Here is a 19741-nt window from a genome sequence, read left to right as displayed (position 1 = left end):
GAAGTACGTGGTGATAAGTTCAATGGTTGGTTGTTTTGTTTACAGCTTTATTCGGCAACATTTAGCAATTGGGTTTGCAGAATTTGACTCAGACTCAACAAAATTGGGAATAACAGTAACTGAAGTATGGTAATGGTAATCAATATGAAAGTGATTAGGAGAAAATGGAAAGTGACACAAGAATATGCTAATCAGTGCAGAATGGAATTATTTAGCTGCATTTATAAACCTTTATAAATGCTTTTGCAACCTTTAGGTCATATTGGATGTCGTCATCGCAAATTGTAATGTAAAGTCTACCTTAAATTGTGCAGCCCTAGTTTTTAGGTGAATGATTGAAACTAGAACTTCATCCACATTCAAATGAATCTTTCATTAGCTCTACAGTTTGTTCCCTACTTGTTGAGCTAAAACAAATCTAAACAGCTCTTTTCTAGTCACTGAACATTCTCTCGCAAGTGTTTCTAACTTTTGAAAAACGTAATTAGCCTACTGCAGTTTACTTTGCAGTAACTCAAAAAGCTAAGAATAAACACAAGCGTGTCGCATCCTGCAGGTATCGTCGGTGCTGCGGTCCTTCCTGGACATGATGCTGGTGAGGGAGCCATCGCAGAGAGCCACTGCCCAGGAGCTCATCCAGCACCCGTTCCTCAAGTTGTCTGGACCGCCGTCCTGCATCGTTCCCCTCATGAGACACTACCGCCATCGTTGATCTCCTGGCCTAATCGCGTCCTCTTCCACACTAAAAAAAACAGCAAAAAATCACATGCTTACTCACCCCCCTTAAGGGTGGCACCGCCTTCACCCAGTCAAAACAACCTACTGCGTGATGGCCCGCCACTAACACCTGTAACCGTAAACGTAGATTAGCTCGAGGAATATTTAAGAAGTATGTTTAAAAAACACATGCACACAGAAAAGAAGAAGAAGGAGAAGGAGAAGGAGCTATCGGGACGTTCTGTTGAAGCGTGAGCCGGTTCGCGACGCTGCACTCTTCTTTCTTCCTAGACTCAAGAGTCTCCAGCTGCACGTAGACTCATAGTAGCCATCAGCCTTCCACAGCTTCTAAAGGGTGCGCTGAGTTGCTGGCGAGGCAGAAGGACCTAAGTGACCCCCGCTGCTTCAAAGCAGAGCAGCAGAGGGCCAAACAATCAGTGTGAAGAGAGAGGCTTCTGACCGCCATCGGTCCATCATTTAGAGAGGGACAGGCTGCGTCCTAGCAGCCGAGGCTAGCTCCGACAAGGTCACTCGCATCCCTCTCTCTTCTCTCTCTCTTCTCTCTCTCTCTCTCTTTCTCTCTCTCTCTCACACACACACACACACACACGTCAAAACGTGAAAATGTATTTTAGAAAAACCTGTAACATTTTCTGTACAGTTTTGATAATTTGCAGTATTTTATCGTGTCGTAACTATTGTGATATGAGCAGTATTAAATAGAATTTCTGCAGAGATCTTTCCTACTGTTTATAATCCAGTTTTTGCTTAAAGATATAAGAGATATTCCAAATAAATCCAGCTAAACCTAACTGTTACTAAAAGTACTTAATATATTTATGATTTCAACATTTGTAGACAGAACTTCCATTAAATGTTTGAAAAAAAAGGGTAATGTCAGAATTTTCTATGACATTTTGAAGTATTTATTTATTTATTTATTGGATATGGGGTGATATTTTTATTTGTAGTGTGGCCTTTTTTTCTTTTTTTTTTCCCTGTTTTTTTATTTTCTTTTTATTTTATTCATGTTTTCTCCACGATTCTTAATGCACTTGGGCAAAAACAGTGATATCAGTTGTTATGTAATCCAAGCAATACCCCAAATCTATTTGTAAAACCATCAAGCCCAGCTTTTATGATACTGTAACACCATGCATTTCAATGTAGCACAGATTGTATGGATTTGGCAACAAAAAAACTGAAAAAGAAGGATATTCCTTGCCTTTTCTTATTTTATTTTTCTTTCATATTAGCTTAATGGGTTTCCTTAACTACTACTTCGAGTTAGCTTCACACAGAGATCAGGATGCTGACAAAAAAAAAAAAAAAAAGTCTTATTTTTCACTCGCATCCTCACCCCACCTCCGTCTCTTGTCGTCACTGGAACCGTGCTGCCATTCTCATCTCCAGTCGAACCAGAGCAACAGTGTAATCCTCCTCCCTACATCCTCTTTACCCATCAGTCACTGTGATATGTACATATGACTGTGAGCGTGAGTCTGTGTTTGTCGGAGAGCAAAAGAGTCGGAGCGTACGTGTCTCTGTACAGCATCTGAAAGCGTGTGCCTGCGTGTCGTGCGCCCGCCCACTAATCCTCGACACTGGGTCAACATCTGAATGAGTATACACTTATTTGTGGTTTTGGCTTGTACAGTGATATTGCATGTTTGTTTTCAGTGAAGCTGGTTTCAATTAAAAAAAAAGAAACGCACATAAAAAAAAACATCAAGTTGTGTTGCATGGATTTTTCTTTCATCGCCTTTTCCGATCTACCGTACTTCTCTCTCGGTGTCTCATATCAATCAGAGATGATTTTTGTTGTCGTTTATCAGCACACTGTCGGTTTGCTCCGGGGGAGCTTTGTTCAGTCATCATCAGTTTTTCCTCTTTTTTTTTTTTTTTTTTTAAGTCTTTCATGTTCTCTAAATTCAAAAGTTCTCATTTTAAACGACTCCACCCCAACTTGGCCGCTTAGGAGAGAAGCAAAACGACACATCCATGGATTGGGGTTGCTATAATATATTATGTTTTTGGTCTTTCTTTCCTATAAGCCATTTCCCACCGAAACACAGTAATGGGATATTGATTTAGTTCAGACAAAGAATGAAGCTTCTTTTTCAGTGAGGAAAGCCTGAGCCCAGTGAGCGAAAAGATGAAAAGTATGTGGGAAAGGGCGGCCACAGTGAACCTTTTTAGATGTTAAACACGTTTAAATTTTTAATTAGGATAAAGCCAGATTGGATTCAGAAACCATTAGTACGCTCCGAATCAATCAAAAGAGTGAATTGTTTTCCTTTTCAGGGAGCTATCTATGTTAGACTGAAAAGAAATTACTATGGGAACTCTGTTTACGCTTCATGATTCAGAACTGATGAAAATCAACTAAAAAATTTGACAGTTTCATTAAAAAATAAGTCATAAATCCACAAACAAACTTCATTAAAACACTACTTTTAACCCAACAATTTACGTATTAAAATAATACTGTATGAAACTTATGGGTTACTCTGAAGCTCGTAAGAGTACCTAAAATGAAGTAAAGAATGACGATTAAAAACCCAAGCTGACAGGCTGGGCAAAGACTCTAACTCTTGAAGAGCTGCAGAGATTCGTATTTCTGGGTTCTGGATTTAACAGAAGAACTACTTGAATGGAGGAGCGGCAAGAGGAAAGCCATTTCCAACCTGGAAATCTCCTGTTAAGGTGCTTTGGTCATACGAAACCACAAGGAAACTTTCTGGCCCTCATGCAAAACACTTTGTGGAGGAGAATTAACATTACACCTCAACTGTGAGACATCACCTCTGTAAAACACGGTTGTGGCAGCAGCAGGCTGTGGGAAAGCTTTTCTTCAGCAGGTAAAAGGAAGCTGGTTGGAGTTGATACAAAGTCGGATGGTGCTAAATATACAGCACAATAATGGAGAGATAATAAACTCTTTAAGGGTCCTAAAGGCTTGAGACTGGGGCAAGGTTTACCTCTACATCTTTCCAGAACATACAGCCAAAGATACAATAGATCAAAGCATGCATTAAAAATGAACAATCCAACCAAGAACTTTTGTCATAAATATTAAAACTGAGAGTCATACATGATTTCTGTCCATTCTAATCTTGAGATATTGTACAAAGAATGATAGTAGAGAGCCACGTTATTCTCGTATCACTTTACAATTAAGTTATTTGTTTTTAGGGTTTAAAGAACTCATGGTTCTCATGAAGGCGTATCATTTCGACGCGGGAGGTCAAATTTTCAGACGAAGAACTGCTGGTTATCGGCGCAGTGCAATGACGTCATATTAATGAGATGACGCCTGTGAAGTTCACTGTGAGCGAGTCAGACGGAAAACACCCAATATGTCGACATATGAATTGCAGCAATATTCTTTTAGCAAAAACTATTTAATATACAGTATCTGCAGCTTCATTAATATACTTTTGAGTGTAAAGATTTTACGTGTTTTTCAAGAGAACCAACTCAAGGTGAAGTAAGTTGAAGGTGAGGCTCTTGTCTCTGTTAACATGTTTAACTTTTTTTTTTTTTTTCTAATCCAGTAATTGACGGCAGGACCGTGCTGTCTCTCGTAATTGACGCAGTTTTGTATTCTGGACACATTTACAGTGGGTTAAACAAACGGAACGTCAATTGGAGGCTAGGCTACTGGGTGAAACCCGTCTGCTGGACCACAGGTGAGGTTAATTGCTCTAAGGAATGTGTAGTTTTGTTTTTAGTTTTTGCTAATTATGGCTACATAAGAAGGGCGCGAAGCTTGTTTTTTGTTATCGGGTGACGGTGGTGGCTGAATTAATTTGGGTTGTGTTTGTTTGTGTCTGTCTCATTGTGTACGTAGAGCAGCAGTGGTGTTTAGCGCAGTGGGTTTACTGTACCTTTAAATGTTGCCATAGCAATATTTTCGTTTTTTAACTATAAAAACGTCAATTAGACTTTATGTTCTTTCATATCTATTACAGTATCATTTTTAGTTCTTTTTTTTTTTAAATGTTTTCTTTTGCATGAAAGACTTGTACTCTGTTAGAACAGGGACATTTATTATTTTATTCGATAAAGCAATGCTAAAGTTCTCATGTCAGAATTTACAAGATTATGAAATTTTATAGAAGGTCAGGCACCTCTCATGTAAAGATGGCTATTTGTAATTTGTGTTTCCAATAGTAAAATATTCAGTGAGTTAAAAACTTTAGTAAATGGCTTGGTGGATATGTTGCATGTGGTTTATGAAATGTTGAATAAGTCTTGGTGATATACATGGTGTTTTCAGTTAGACTTTTCGTGGCTTATATTTTCTCTCAAGACACAGATTTAGAGGAAATCAATACTTCATCCTGGCAGAGTCTTCTCTGATATATGTATCAGTCAACGATTCCAGTTAACCTGCATTATTTATTAGCTAGTTGTGTCAAAGATCTCGATCTGATAGCTGGACTTTCTCTCTCGTGGTTTTCTGCTTGATGGAAGAATTCATGGATTCATTAATTACATTAAGCAGCAAAGAAGCGCCAAAAACATCACTCTACCACCACCATGTTTGGCTGGTGGAGTAAAGTTGTTTTTCTGAAATGTCAGATTTATGCCAAGTTTAACATGACGCACAACTGATAGGAAGTTTCACTTTGTTTTCAAGAAGTCTTTAGCAAATGTGAAGTGGGTCAGCAGTGGTTTTGGCCTTTGAACTCTCCCATGGTTGCCATGTTTACACAATCTCTTTGTTACTGTTGAGTCATAAACACTGACCTTAACTAAAGAAGTGAAGGCTGCCGTGGTGATGATGCTGTTTTGTGAGTAATTTTGATGCTGGTAATTCTTGGGAAGGTTTTACAACTGCTCCATGTTTTCTCCTGTTTTTTATAATGACTTTCACCATGGTCAGGTGTAATCCCACAGCTTAATTGCTACGTAAATTTTAATAGACTGATGGATGTAATTGACTTTGTGTCTCAGATCGGAACATCATGGGATCTATCAGCCTGGTTAATGTTGTCTGTCTGGACTCTAGTAAAGTCCAGGCAGAAAATTTGAAATTGGAAAAATGTGAATCGAAAAAAAGTCATAACTTAAAAAGAAAGTTATGACTTTCTTTTACATATTGTGGTATTGTTTTGGACAGCTTTGTCCCCTTAGTTAAAAAGGCATGATTTGAAAACTTTCTGTAACTACTCAGGTTAACTTTGTCTGAAAATAAGTTATTTGATGTGAAACTACAAGCGAAAACTGTAAAGGGAGAAATCCTTTTTTTTTTTTTTTTTTTTTACAACATTCCATTGAATTAAAATATATTCTATGCAATAGATGATAGTTTGTGTAGTGTGATAAATGCTGAAATAGAATAATTTGGTAATTGTGTATCCAGCAATTTATTTCAAACAGAACAGAGTACTGCACATGATTGCATCAGCAGAGATTTATGCATAGACTTTCACTCTAAAAATAATATACACACATTTTTATTAACCTCTCCACATTTCCATAAATACTTATTCTGACTTTTTTTCTCAAGTTTTGTATGACATTTTGTATTTGACTTTTTTGTTTTTTATATACATCTTCCTTTCGTTGATCTGTGCCAAGAATAGGGTCTGATGCCCAGGCAAAACTGCACTGTACACTACAAGACAGTCCACTGTCAACACTATGGCTGCATTCTGGATGTATGAGCACAGAGATGGGAACCAAAAGAAAGGAACAAAGTTTACAAATACAGATGGATTCCAATAGCAGCAAATTCAAACAGAGAAAGAGGGAACAGGGGAACAAGGAATTTAGAAATGTTTTGAAAGACAAGTTAGATCAAACATTGTGCAAGTTACAAACCATCTTCGTTAAAGTTTTTTTTGGGGAAAAAAATCCAGAAAATTCAATTCACTTTATTTGAAACTACGTATGGCACAATCTAGCAGTCAATTTAACTAGATTTGGGTGGGTTTACTCTCCAATTACACTCATGCTATGTCCCAAACTGTCTAAATAACTTGTAATTTTAACAGTTCAAAAGCATCGGAAAGTGCAGACTATTCGCTTTTTCCAATCAAGGACGTAGTCCAGTGTGGGGGACGCAATCCTCAGGCCCAGGACTTTGAGGAGACAAATCTGTCATGAGGAGAGCTTTGTAGGGAGTCGGGGGCGCCGCCGATGCGTCACGTGACTACATATTCTTGTACATAGAGCGATCTCTTGGGAGCTGTGGCTGATTCGCTGTCAGTTTGAGGTGGAAGTGGTAGATGGTGAGTGTGATGATGATTATTAGACCAAGAATGAGGCCCAGGATAAGGGGGAGGATCTCCTCTAGGTGCTCCCGCTGGTCTGTGATGCACTTATAGGCTGCAAAGAGAGGAAAACACAGGAGCAAAATGTAGAGACGGCAATATTTGTAGAAATCTAGTGCTTTGAAAGCTTGTTTGGATTTTCTTTGTGAGGGTTAGAGTTGGGCCAGGTTTTGGTCTGTGTTTTTTCACACGTTGAAACAAATTTGTTTGAATTGCAATTTTTTTTAAATTGGTATTGAAATATTGTATCCCTATAAATGATTCAGAAACTTCAAGTTTCTTTTAATTGAACCAAACTGTTAAGACATAAAGCTTGTTAGTTAAAGGATGCTTAATTGCTGCTGTATTGACCAAAGTAGTAGGCCTGTCACGATAAACAATAAATCAATTAATGGCATGATGAATGAAAATTATCGACCTCATTTTAATTTATCGGCTTTATCGTTTCTTCCTGCCTTTTTCTCTTTCTGTTGATGACATTGAATGAAAAAGGGCTCAACTCCGGTGCTCTCCACTGACCCCTTCCTTCCTAATTTTCTGAGTGTAATGTCCAGTTCACACTACACGATTTTGGAATTGTCGGCTGATCGTCTGCCCATTTTCAAAACCTGAGACACACTAGCTGACAAAAAAAATTGTAAGCATAATGGGTTCGATCGTGCCGAGTGTGGTGTCCAACCACAAAACAAGAGCAGCACACCCACACATGAACCGATTTCTCTCACCGACATTCAGATTTCAGACAGAAAATTCTGTAAAAACCCACTATATCACACGTGAATTGAATTGTCTTATTATTATAACCTATTATACACGTTATTATAACCTATTATACACGTTAACGATGAACAGCTGAAAAGTTACCGGGTATATCAACCGCGGTAACAATTTCGCTCCATCTCCTCTCCTTGTCATTTCTGTGGCTATTCCCCTCACGAAATGTTAAATAACATTGTTTCCAATGTCCGCTGGACTGTTGTGCCGCGTCAGCTGTTTGGGATTCCCCTCCGTGTTTTCCCTTCAGAAAGCACGGAGGGGATTCCACGCTTTCTGATTGGCTACCTGTCACATTGAACAGGCTGTGTTCTCGCTCCCTATCGGAAAAGCCACACATGCCGCAGTGATAAACTGGCCAAGACAATCCAACATGTTGAATTTGCCTGACTTAGATCGGAGCGGTCCCGACATTCTACCTACTGGACCCGATCAGTCGTAACACACCACGACTGATCGTGGTGTGTTACGATCGAACACACTATGGGATGATCGGTTACGATCGTTGGACGTTCTAAGATTGTCGAAAGCGGAAAATCGGGGCAATAAATAAATAAAATCTTGTAGTGTGAACTGGGCTTAAGGGAGGAGTGAACTATTGCATCAGGCAGTGGGATGTGCCCATCTTCTGATAACTGAAGGGCAAGATAGTGTACAGACTTTATAATCTGTACTTTTTTGGTTGAATGTAGTTTTTATTTCCACTTTGGTTTTATGTTGTGTTTAGTTTTTATTCAAGTGCATTTTTTGTTAACAGAGACGGAGACCATTTTACTTTAGTTTTTGGTTGTTTTGTTTATTTAGTTTACAGACGGACAGTTCCACTGTTTAGTGTACTTTTGAAAATAAAGTGCATCTATTTTTGGCAGGATATTTCTTGCATTATTATGTCATTACCATTACATCAGTTAAAAATGGTCTTCAAACAATATTATCGTTTATCTCAATAATTTTTGAGACAATTAATCGCCCAGCAAAATTGGTTATCGTGACAGACCTAATTCATAGTACTTGAACTTTTCTACTTTGTCATGTTGCAACCAATGACTTTTTAATTTTAATTATATTGTAATTATGTGAAAGATGAGGATAAGTACATAATGGAATGCACATGGCTGTGGATCTCGGTACCTCCTTCAATTACCACAAGCCTCTTGGGTGCTTCTCTGATTAATGTTTCCAATATTTAGGTGGAGGTCACCAAATTTTTGTTTTTAAAAGAATTTGAAAACCTTTATGTTGATCTGTCACATAAAATCCCAATAAAATACATTAAATTAGTTTGTGCTCAGAAAAAGCTAAAGGGTTATTTTGCAACAATATAAAGCATTTTCTCCTTTACACAGTGCATTTTTAAGAACTGCTAGGTGGTTCAGAGTAAGGAGGACACTTAAGCTCTGCTGAGAATAGAGTACAGTATGCATATGGGGTCTGAAGTTGAAGGTGTTTCTCCCCGTGGACAGCTGTAATGCACACAAGGAGAAAGGCAGTGAAGCTTAGCCCAGTACAGTTTACTGCAGCTGAGGCCACATGATTCCTCCAAGGTGATTGGACAATGAAATGCACGCAGTGTTCCTAAAAGCTGCATCCAGGGCACAGATACCATAAAGTCCTAATGACCTCAACCTCTTTCCTTTCAGTCGTCCTCCCGCTGCGCCTATTGTCTCTTGTGCATCCCCAGCCTGTTCTTTTTCTCATTTCACCCTACATGCTCCCCATACTGCAGCAATAACCTGCCTCTCCCCTGAGATTTGGACGTTGGGAAGAGACGTACAGCTCACCCCCCAGGATTTCTCATTACCGTCTTCATCTGTTGTTTGTCTACAACACGAGCAAACAAAAAGCTGCTGAATGTCTTTGTCTGTCCTTACGTGCGCTGAAGATGAAGTCTGAGGCGATGTCAAAGGGCTGGATCTGGATGTCGTACATGGAGAACGTGATGCCCTTCTGGTGATCGCTGGAGATGAGGGTGACGGTCTGCTGAGCCGTGCACACATAGGAGCGCCCGGCTGGGGTCACCAGGGCCGAGAGCTTGTGGGTGCTGGCTGTGTGCTTTCCGGCTATAGACCCAGAGAGATGAAGGACTTTTTAATAAAACGAAACAAATGGCACTGTTGCGTGTTTTAAAAGTGTTTGTTTCAAAAGAATGTTGAAATAAAGTTGTAATAGTTTAATGTCAAGGGGAAAACACAACAAAACGATTCAAATAAGATTTTTTTTATATTAAAATTACTACTTAGATTTTTCTGTTAGACATTTTGATAAAAACAACGATGATGATACGGCCAGCACTAACTGTAAAATATAAATTAATACAAAGAAAATTGTTAAAAATTTATGTTTCACATTCAAAAGCTTTGATTAAAGGTTTTTATGTTCTGAAACCTTCCAGTGGTATGTAAATAAATGTCTGAGAACTTCCTAAATCTCCGCATGAGTCCGTCCTTAACTCCACCCGATGGACTGCAGAATAAATGCGGCCAAGCTGCGATCACAGCAGTGGGGCCGGAGGCTGTGAAGGAGCCGCTGTGTTGTGCTGCTGCGGAAGGGACACTCACGGTTGTATGCGTTGATGAAGTGCGAGGTCTCCGAGGTGTCGTAGACGAACTGGATTTTGTTGATCTTCCACACCTCAATACCCTTTTCGCGGAACTCCTAGATAAAAACATGCCAGAGTGGATTGTGTCATCCAGGACCTGACATTCCCAAGTGCTCAAGAATACAAGTCCAGTTGCTTCCTGCTCAAGCACTCAGGAATGCAGGAGTCGAGGTTGGCGTGTGGAGATTTCTCTACATGTTTATCGTCAGGAAATTATTAAAAAAGTAACTTTTCTATTTTTAATCATCATAAAAAAAGTTCACTACTCGGTTTTATAGTGTATTTTCTGTTTGCCGTTGATGCACCTTGGAGAAGTAAATGCGGAGGATGTAGGCGTTGTTTTTCCAGGAGATGTGGATCTCTGAGTCGGTGCTCCCACATTTCCCCTCGATCTCTGCCCCACGGGGCAGCGTGAAAGAAGCCTGCTCTGTGATGAGCTATAAATAAATAAATAAAATAAAGACAAGTTGCACGCTGTATTAATAAAATTGGTCTGTAATCTCCAAGTGGCATAAGTAACCTTTTTTTTTTAGTTCAGCATTTTATGCACTGCTGCAAAAACTGCTTTTCATGGTTGCAATTTAAATGTATCCACAAATTTATCGTAACATGAATTAAGATAAATTTGAATATATCATTTTAAAATATAATTTACTCTAGGTTTCAGTGCGTCAGGCTTATTTTAAGCACAACTTGATCCAGAAAAAAAAAGAATCTTGAACAGTTTTATGCAGCGTTCATGTTGTTTTTCTCTTATTTTGAGAAGCTAAAACGAGAATTAAAATGCACGCGAGGGAAATCCTTACGTCTATCCCATTAAGCGCGAGCACGTCATATGGCACGAGGAATTTGGCGGCGAACTCCACCATCAGGCACGTCGTTCCGTTCTCGCGGACCGCGAAAATGGCTTTGTCCGGGTTATCCGAGAGCCCGGACAGGTTCTCCCCCTCCTGCTCTGCCAGCGCCGCGGGCAGCGCTAGCACACCTGATAACAGCAGAAACACACCCGGTGGAGAAAAGAGCCTGGTGTCTTGCCGGGCAATAAATGGTTGGCACACACTCATGCGCACAAGCAGCTGCAAAACATGCAGAATCAGCAGAAAACAGAAGGACTGATCAGAGGTTAGTAGAGGGGTGAAGTCAACATCTACATAACGCTAAAAGTAAAACCTGCAACGTCAGGGGAGCAACAGCTCACCCCTCAAACGTCAGTTTGCAACACTTTAGCAAAAAAAAAAAAAAAAAATTGCCAACTCATGAAGATGAAAGAACACATGCACCTTATGAGGCACGCATACATGCAGTTGTTGCATGCGCGTGCACGTGTCCGCTCCGCAGAGAGTAGTCACGACATTCCGACAGACACTCAACACACTCACGCTCTTACCACACACACAGAGCAGCAAAAGTCCAGCGCTCTCCTTGGTGCTGAAACTGAGCCGCCCCATTGCTACCAGCTTCCCCGGCGCTGGGAAAAAAAAAAGGGGGGCTGACTGACTGGGCAGTCTGGGCTGAACCCGCGAAAAGAAAAGAGAAACGCGGACAGGGAGGGGAGACTGAGAAAGAAAGAAAGAAAAAAAGACAGGGGGGTGGGGAGGAGAAGGAGAGGAAGTGAGGGAGAAGGGCTGTCTCTTCTTAGCGCCAAGAAGTGACGCTCAGATGATCGTGAATGCACCAAACGATGCCCCGAGATTGGCTGCGAGATCCGGCACCAACGAGTTCCATCTGTCCGAACCGACCTCCTCACTCCTTCAAGGTGGACAGGTGTCAACCCGGTGACAACTGCAAGTCCGAACCACCTCTACATGTCATCAGCCACAAATAAGGATCCTTCTTCGTTGAAAGTCAGAAACTTATCTCCTGCGAGGCGGTGGTGGCAGCTACTCCTGCAGTGCCGTAGTCTCCATCTCTGCGATAGCAGCTGGAGGTTCAGCTGAAATGATGCATGTCTAGAGGGAAACGCCGACAACTCCCCCTCTCTCCCTCCCCTCCACTGAAAACCTCCACTCCCTCAAGGTTGCAGCTCGGTGTGTTAGTGAGGGCTGACACCAGATGGTTAGACTTGCATTAAAAAAAATAAAAGAACACTAAAGCCTGATGTTTCAATGAAGGCAAACGACTAGTTTTGTATTTTTTAAATCACACCATATTGTACCATTACTGACTGCTAACACAGATCAGATCTTTATTTTAGCTCTTTACTACAGTTGCACTAATCCATCTCGGAGACCGGAACCGACCTATTTTCCGTAAATTTGCTCTGATTGACAATCCACTGATCAGATCCAGACAAATACCAACTTTGCGCTTTTTTTTTTAGTTCAGTTAAAAATTAGAGGTGGTCGGCACGTTTTGATGAATAAATGTAAATTATGTAAATCATAAATGTATTCCTCTATCAAGTAACCAGCCGCTCATATTTCCGCTGTTATGCATTACAGTTCTTCAAATGTAAAGACTTTAGACTGGATGAAATCACAATCATACCAGAATTAAAAGAAAAAACTCCACAGTGACTGACGTGTCCCTATGGGTTTTCAGTAACTACTAGTATCGATCACTATTATACATTTATTGAACACCCTAAGAACACGAAGTTACCAATTTTTACTAAAGTTTTTTTTTTTTTTTTTAAACACAAACTTTTCCGCCACTTACAGTTAAGCAAAAAAACATCATTACGTAACATAGCAGTCCTTTGCCCCCCTTTTGCACATGGCGCTCAGTCTTAAGAGTTTGTCTGTCTGAACTGAAAGTCAAACTCGCACTTAACGGAGCTGATGCTGTCGATGCTGGGCGTACTGTCCACCTGCGGATGCCTCGTCTCCTGAGGGAAAGTTTCTGATCGCGGGATGCGGCCTAAAGACCGCAACGGACTCTGTTCCAGATCTCCAACGACTTTCTTGAACTCCGGGGAGGTAAATCTTCGGAAGAGTTTATTAGTCAATGCTGAGAAAGTTGTTGGAGTTGAGGCAGAAGCTGTTGTGGCAAACTGAAGCGGTTCGGTGAAGCTCATCGACTCTTTGCGCCTCCTCACCGTCCTGGATTTTCGCACAGGCACCAGAGTGCGCTCTGGAGGTGTGGGGCTAAGCATACTGGTTGGCAGACTGCATCTTTTCCTGTAGTAGCACTCGTTAAATCTTCCCACGCGGAAAGATTTCTCCCTTCCCCTCTCAGCCTCACATTTGTTGGGAAGAATGGGAGTCAGTAAGATGCCAAGAGTGGATGGCGCACAGGGATGCGGCATGTTTCTGTTTGGCTGGGGGGAGAAGAAAATTGGCTTTTCAGCATCACGTCCGTTTAAGAGAGGGGGCAAGTGATGAGTAGAGGAGGGCATCTTTTCCAGGGAGGTGCATTGTTTAGAAATGGGTTGATTGTAAATCCCTGGTCGGGGCACAGGAGTGCGTGCTCCAGAGAAGATCATATCCTGTAGACCCAAAGAGGATTTATTATTTTCTCTTTCAAACTCCATCGGTGGCAAACGACTGGGCTTTATCTGAGACATTTCTGCACGGCCACTCATTTTGAGGACTTCAAGTTTACTGGCCAAACTATCAACTTTTCCCTCAAACTTGCCTTCATCAACCTCACGGCTCCTCTTGGAGTTATTGGTAAGCGCAAAAATGCACTCTGTGTGACCGAGGAACTTTGCCACTTCAACAGCAGAGTTGCCAGCTTTGTTCTGCCTGTCTATCTGCAAACCTAACCTCTTGAAGGCTCTCACCAAAAACTCAACAACTAAGGTGTGATCCGCTACAGCCGCGTACATCAACGGGGTGTTCCCCCACGAGTCCAGGATCTCTGGATCTGCGCCGTTCTGGACCAGGATCTTAACCGCGTCCAGGTAGCCTTTCTCGCAGGCGTAGCTGAGCGCTGTGCGTCCGTTCCCATCTTGATAGTTGACGCTGGCCCCCCTGTGCAGCAGAAGCTCTATGAACTTACATCGGGTCTGGCTGTCGGGCAGCAGAACGGAAGAGATGAGGGGCGTCTGCGCGCCGTCCGCTGTGGAGTCAACGATTTCTCCATCCAGCGCGTCCAGAACAAACCTGGCCAAGTGGACTTTATCCTTGGACATCGCATCCAGGAGGATTTTTGTGCCTGTCTGCCCAGTAGTTTTGAGCATGTTTCTTCAACAAGACGAAGATTTAACTAAGAAAACTCATGTCTGCTTGTCTGCTTCCGAGGAAAGCGTCCCGACAGACCCAGCGATCCTAATATATAGGCTAGAGAAAGCGAGATTTCCGGGGGCAACTCGAGCATAATTATCGGGCTTTGTTCTGCTTTCTAATGGAAATACGATGTTTATAATAATAAAGAGACTCTGCGATGGAGCGGACGGTGCTTGTGAGAGGCGCTGGCATATAAATTCACTCCACACTTGTTGAATGAGATGAAGGAACATAAATTTGGAAAGTAAATTGGAGCGTGTGCTGTCCACTCACCGCGTTTGGGTCTGGAGACATCAGGTCACCATCAGCTTGAACTGTTACAAAACAAACTTCGGCATTTATGTTTTCCATTTTACTTGATGCAAAGTAGTGCATAGCTGAAGTGGAAAATGAGACACTGTACAAATATTTTTATACTACATACTAATCTGAAGTGTGGCGTGCATTTTTTTTAAACTGCTCTATTTCAGATAATTTTGCAATTGCAATTTTGTCATGTCTATACCAGCTTTTCACAACATTTTTGTTTGAAGATAGTTCAGGTTCAGTTAGATAAGATGGATTTTCTGACATGAAACGTCCACATCTTCCTACAGATTCAGACTTAGAATAAATCAAACGTAAATATGCACACTCAAATTCTGCAGAGTTAAATCAACACTATGCCGAGTTTATTTTTTAAATTTCGGCAGGAAATCTGTTTTTGATTGCTGATTCAATGTTGCATGACTCTGTGCTTTTGTGTTTAATGATGTACAGCACTTTGAAATGCTTTGCTGCTGAAATGTGCTATACAAATAAAATTTGATTGATTTATTTGGTCCTTCTCAGAATTAGCATTAATTTAACTCTTACAGAATTATTTCAACAATAGTTTGAAAAGTTATAACTATTTCAACTGTTCAAAATTACTCTTTCTTGTTGAATGAACTCTGAGTTAAATTGACACCAATTCTGATAAGGACCAAATAGATTTGGCATAGTGTTGATTTAACTCTGCAGAATTCCAGCATTTTATTGTTTCTTTGAGGTGGGGGTTCCTTTCCTTTGTGGGTCTGTAATGGTTTTTCTGTCATTATGTTCTCCTTTCTGACTCGTGAATCTCTGCAGCTCCTCGAGTTACCACTGGCCTCTTGGCTGCTTGTCTTGGTTTATAGGTTTGTGGTTGAGCTGTTTTCAGATGATTTGTTTAACACCGCTCCATGAAATCCTCAAAGATTGGATATTGCTATATGCTTAGCCTGATTTTCACATCTTACCCTTTTCTCTGACCTGTTCAAACCTCTGAGGGCTTCACACAAGATCTGTTTTTATAAGATTAAATTAGACACAGATGAACTCTATTTAATGTAATTAGGTGACCTCTGACTTGCAATTTTCTTGCATTGAATTTATTTTAGGGCTATTGGAGAAAGGGGAGTTTGATTACAAATGCATTCCGCAGTTCTCAGTTGTAATTAGAAAATGTATGTGTTAGTTACATAAAATCCTCACATTGCAGTTTGTAACTTAAGTGTGATAAAATGTGCAAAAGTTAGAGTGTGATTACTTTATCAAGGCCCTGTAAAATAGACGGACACAAATCAGCCAAAGGTAATCGTCTCGTTTTTACACCTGGATTTATTGATACACGTACTATAAAACAGTATTAAAGGAGCTGGATAACAACAGTATTGTTAATGCTATAAGTCCAACAGTACAATATAAATACAAAAACACACACAGAATGTCTGTTGACAAGCTACAGTTCAAATAGAAAACAAAGAGATACAGTAGAAACTAAGGGAATGAAATCAGGGATGTTGCTCTGCAAAAATAATGTTTTTTTTTCTTTTAGGACAAACTCAAAATCCAAGGTTACAAGTTTTCACACAACAGAAACAACTAGTGCAAAAAAAGCCTCTAACATAATAATCTTAAACTACACATTATCTAATATATATATAATATATATTTATTTATATATACCTTCATACAAATAACCCCTTAATTTGGCATTTTATCATTCATAAAATAATTTAAACATCCTAGCAGACACTGAGTGGCACATCTGAAAGCGATGGAATAAACTTTAAAAGCACTTTTTACTCATTTTTATCTCTGTTCTAGATATGTGGTGAGCTTTAGATTGTGTGGTGTGGTGCAGTGAAGGGAAACAAAACAAAAGGATAAAAAAAAAAAAAAGAAAAGAGGCCAGTGCTTGATAAATGTCCTTCCCAAACATGACAGTCTGTCCCCAAGCTCTTAAAAGAAAGAACACTGGTCAGAAAGACAAGTCATTTAATTACATTCCAGCAGAATATATACATAAACACCTCTTCTACCATTATTTATTACAGCAGAATAAAACAGGAAAAAAAAAAAAAAACACATTCTCTATAAAAGGCCAAAATCCCAACAAGTGCTTTTATCCCCCTTTAACATGTTATATTAAGTCTTTGTATTATTTGGGTAAACATTTGGATGCCGTCTCTTTTCTGTATTCATGTTAGTCAGGGTTGTAGATAAAAGCCATCTAAAAACCCACAAACAGTATTCTGGTGCAATTCAGCTCAATTTTAAAGGGAGTTTTAAGTCTACAAACTAAAACAAGTGTGTAATGCAAAACAAAGTTCCCCTTTATCTTGAAATAGCTTTTATTGCCTCTGGTCATGTAAAAACAAGTATAAAAACACCCCACTTTTTGGTTACTTCTTTCTGTATTTGACCCTCTGTTTGGGTCACCTTTAGTCAAAACTATCATTAGATCTTTTTTTGGGGGGAAAGATGAATTTACTTTTGCATAGTACGTATGATCCTGTGGCCCCAAAGGATTTATACAGTTGTACTCAAATTAGAATCTGTGATACAGCGAACCTCATTTGACAGATTGAAAGTAGCTTTAGAAAATTAGCAACCTTTTAAGCAGGTGTTAAATTATTCTTTTCATTAAGCCCACATTTCTGGATTAAAGTTCCTTTATTGGTCCAATGTGATATTCTAATCTTAAATGTCATGTTTTGATTAGCCGCAGGTGGAAAATCATCATAATTAACAAAGGTTTAAGCTTTAGTGCGTCTCACTTGGTGAACTGAGTTACTAAAATAAATGAGCTTTTCGATAACATTCTGATTTATTGAATACGAGAGAGATGCATTCAGCTGGAATCTGATAAATGAAGTCTGTGCGAAAGTTATTGCACTATCCATTTGACTTTCTGTATCAAATAGTAAATCAACATAAAAATCTGACTGAATATTAGTAACAACTGATTACCCGTCATCCCTTTACAGGTATCCAACTCAACAAGACATCAATATTGGTGAGAAAGGGGTCCTCTCTCTAAGAGTTACCTTTTAATAGTTTGGTTTTTTAAGATACATTCTTACTGAAAGACAGAGAATCATACAGTAGTGCACTGCTACATTTCCCACATTGAACAACCTATCATATACAAAGTGCTCAGGACAGGACTGGTGGTGTGTGTACAGTGTATTTCACAAAGTTTATTCACTTGTGCTGGAGTAACAGAGTCAAACACCTCCTCTCCCCTCTTTACACACTGAAACTGTGAGTTTATTGGGTGCCAATTAAAACAAAACAGGAAGAGATATCTGCTGTGTGTGAACCATGATGTGTGTGTGTGTGTGTGCTTGATTCTACCAACAGCTGAAGCTTTTGCCGTGTAGAAAACTCACTGAAGTCAAGGTGCTGCGGAGGAGGAAGGGATGTGTCTGTTTTTGTTGCTCAATCCGCAAAGTAACGTTTCCTTTCCCCGATAGAAGTGGTCGCGCCCCCGGTGGAACAGCGACAAGCAGCGATGGCTCAGTGGTACAAAGTTGATTGGCAGGATAAAAGGTGCAGAAGACACGGGGCGTGGCTGGAGTGAACAAAGGAAAAAAAGCTTCCACGTGTTTGAGTCAAGATTAGATTAACATTAGACTGTTTAGAGAGAATGATCTCTGCACTGTAGAGGATGTCCTGCAGGGGGAGTGTTTCTGCACCGCTCTGTGTGTGTGTGCGCGTGAGTACGAGTGTGCGTCAGTGTACATGTGTGGGCCCGTGACGCGGTCAGTCGCTCAGACCACCGTGGCAGGTCTGCGGTCCATCTCCTCCTCCAACTTCACCATCTGCTGGATGTCCTTGGCCTTTGGGGAGATAGAAAACAGTGACTCAGACGCAGATGTGACTGGAATGTGGAAGCTCAAACATTTTGCAGAGAATTCATCCGTCTTTTCCTACAAATTCCCGTTTACAATCTCAGTCTGCCATTTATGACTCTCGCATAAGTTGTTTCGCTGTGCAGATTATCAGAGTAAAACAAATCCTTTCATGCTGGTGATGGTTGTCACAAAATGTCAACAGATGGATGTTGTCACATGCTATGAATGTAAATGATTGTGAGCTGGAATGAAAACGCATCACATCAGGTTGTGAGCTGGCTTTTTTTTGCTTCGTAATGGCTGGTGAGTCATGGTGATAAATGAGTCAAGCTGCTAGTTGGCATGCCTGACACCTTCAAGTGCTGCAGACTGAAAAGACAGGATTGGATTTTACAATAGAGAAGTTTCTTTTAAGCCGTACCACTTTTCTGCTTTAATTTGTAAAGTCATTTCAAATACTTGGGAGAAACAAAAGCTTTATCAATAAAAACAAAGTCAAATTTTGAGAAGGCTCTCCAGATATCACCACAGAGAGACAAAAGAGATGCACAAAGGGAAACATGCCCATGAAATGAAGCACAAAGCTGGTATCAGAGGTAGAGCCAACAGATGATGCCTACCTTGAACCTGTTTGTTTGCATGGTGTGATTTCAAAAGCTGTGACAGAAGAAGCAAATCATAAAGCAAAAAATGAGCATACATGTTAGACATGTACAGATATTGTGACAGATGGTGAAAGAAAATGGGACATGACCTCACACAGCATCCCTCACATTTTTGCACAACCATGGTAAAAATGTATAAAAAGATTAAATCTTGACATGCAGTAGCACAATTTCACACTCAAATTACGAAAATCCAATCTCTTATATCACATTTATTATTTGGACAAGTGTTAATGTTTTTAATCACTGCTTCCAAAAACAATGACAATAATTCTTACAAAATTGATGTAGCTGTAGTATTTTTATGTCGCCTTTATAAACTGATTAGATTGAGAATCTTAGATTGACATGACAAAATCTGGAAGATTTATAGTAATCATCTAACTTAACC

General features: G+C 40.1%; 4 protein-coding genes and 1 long non-coding RNA gene across 8 annotated transcripts in view; 2 read left to right on the top strand and 3 right to left on the bottom strand.

The window, feature by feature from the left end:
• Window positions 1-2443, top strand: part of pak5 (p21 protein (Cdc42/Rac)-activated kinase 5) — a 74353-nt gene extending 71910 nt beyond the window's left edge. For all 3 annotated transcript variants that reach the window (XM_088001847.1, XM_088001845.1, XM_088001846.1), the window contains one exon: window positions 557-2443. In XM_088001847.1, the coding sequence (XP_087857973.1) occupies window positions 557-712 (156 nt within the window). In that variant the 3' untranslated portion in view covers window positions 713-2443. The remainder of the gene's footprint in view (window positions 1-556) is intronic.
• A 1520-nt stretch (window positions 2444-3963) lies between these two features.
• On the top strand, window positions 3964-9595 carry LOC106927351 (uncharacterized). Its single transcript, XR_001420276.2, has 3 exons — window positions 3964-4218; window positions 4342-4409; window positions 9416-9595. It is a non-coding gene; the product is annotated as an uncharacterized LOC106927351 (long non-coding RNA).
• Window positions 6665-12504, bottom strand: lamp5 (lysosome associated membrane protein 5). Its single transcript, XM_015002870.2, has 6 exons — window positions 11762-12504; window positions 11181-11359; window positions 10680-10811; window positions 10334-10430; window positions 9647-9835; window positions 6665-7056 (listed from the first exon to the last, which is right to left on the bottom strand). Exons 1-6 carry the CDS (start codon window positions 11820-11822, stop codon window positions 6881-6883), a joined length of 834 nt encoding a protein of 277 aa, XP_014858356.1. The 5' UTR covers window positions 11823-12504; the 3' UTR covers window positions 6665-6880.
• Window positions 12505-13017: 513 nt separating this feature from the next.
• On the bottom strand, window positions 13018-14566 carry LOC106927349 (uncharacterized). Its single transcript, XM_015002869.2, has one exon. The coding sequence runs from the start codon at window positions 14495-14497 to the stop codon at window positions 13103-13105; it is 1395 nt and encodes a 464-aa protein (XP_014858355.1). The 5' UTR covers window positions 14498-14566; the 3' UTR covers window positions 13018-13102.
• A 1579-nt stretch (window positions 14567-16145) lies between these two features.
• plcb4b (phospholipase C, beta 4b) overlaps window positions 16146-19741 on the bottom strand; it is a 65678-nt gene continuing 62082 nt past the window's right edge. For both annotated transcript variants that reach the window (XM_015002860.2, XM_088001894.1), the window contains 2 exons: window positions 19306-19342; window positions 16146-18670 (listed from right to left, as the gene is read on the bottom strand). In XM_015002860.2, the coding sequence (XP_014858346.1) occupies window positions 18594-18670; window positions 19306-19342 (114 nt within the window). In that variant the 3' untranslated portion in view covers window positions 16146-18593. The remainder of the gene's footprint in view (window positions 18671-19305; window positions 19343-19741) is intronic.

Source organism: Poecilia mexicana, unplaced genomic scaffold (genome assembly GCF_051168715.1).
Source record: "Poecilia mexicana isolate PSO_F unplaced genomic scaffold, ASM5116871v1 scaffold_21, whole genome shotgun sequence".
NCBI classification, from domain to species: domain Eukaryota; kingdom Metazoa; phylum Chordata; class Actinopteri; order Cyprinodontiformes; family Poeciliidae; genus Poecilia; species Poecilia mexicana.
This window is presented reverse-complemented; position numbering and strand designations above follow the sequence as displayed.

What these genes read in the sequence shown, in the direction of transcription:
- lamp5 (XM_015002870.2), bottom strand. Translation starts at nt 11,822, where the DNA reads ATGGGGCGGCTCAGTTTCAGCACCAAGGAGAGCGCTGGACTTTTGCTG. An exon ending in CTTCATCAACGCATACAACC is followed by an intron (nt 9,836 to 10,333) that starts GTGAGTGTCCCT and finishes CTGGGTCTATAG; the next exon opens with CCGGAAAGCACACAGCCAGC. An exon ending in AGACTTCATCTTCAGCGCAC is followed by an intron (nt 7,057 to 9,646) that starts GTAAGGACAGAC and finishes CTCTCTTTGCAG; the next exon opens with CCTATAAGTGCATCACAGAC.
- LOC106927349 (XM_015002869.2), bottom strand. Translation starts at nt 14,497, where the DNA reads ATGCTCAAAACTACTGGGCAGACAGGCACAAAAATCCTCCTGGATGCG.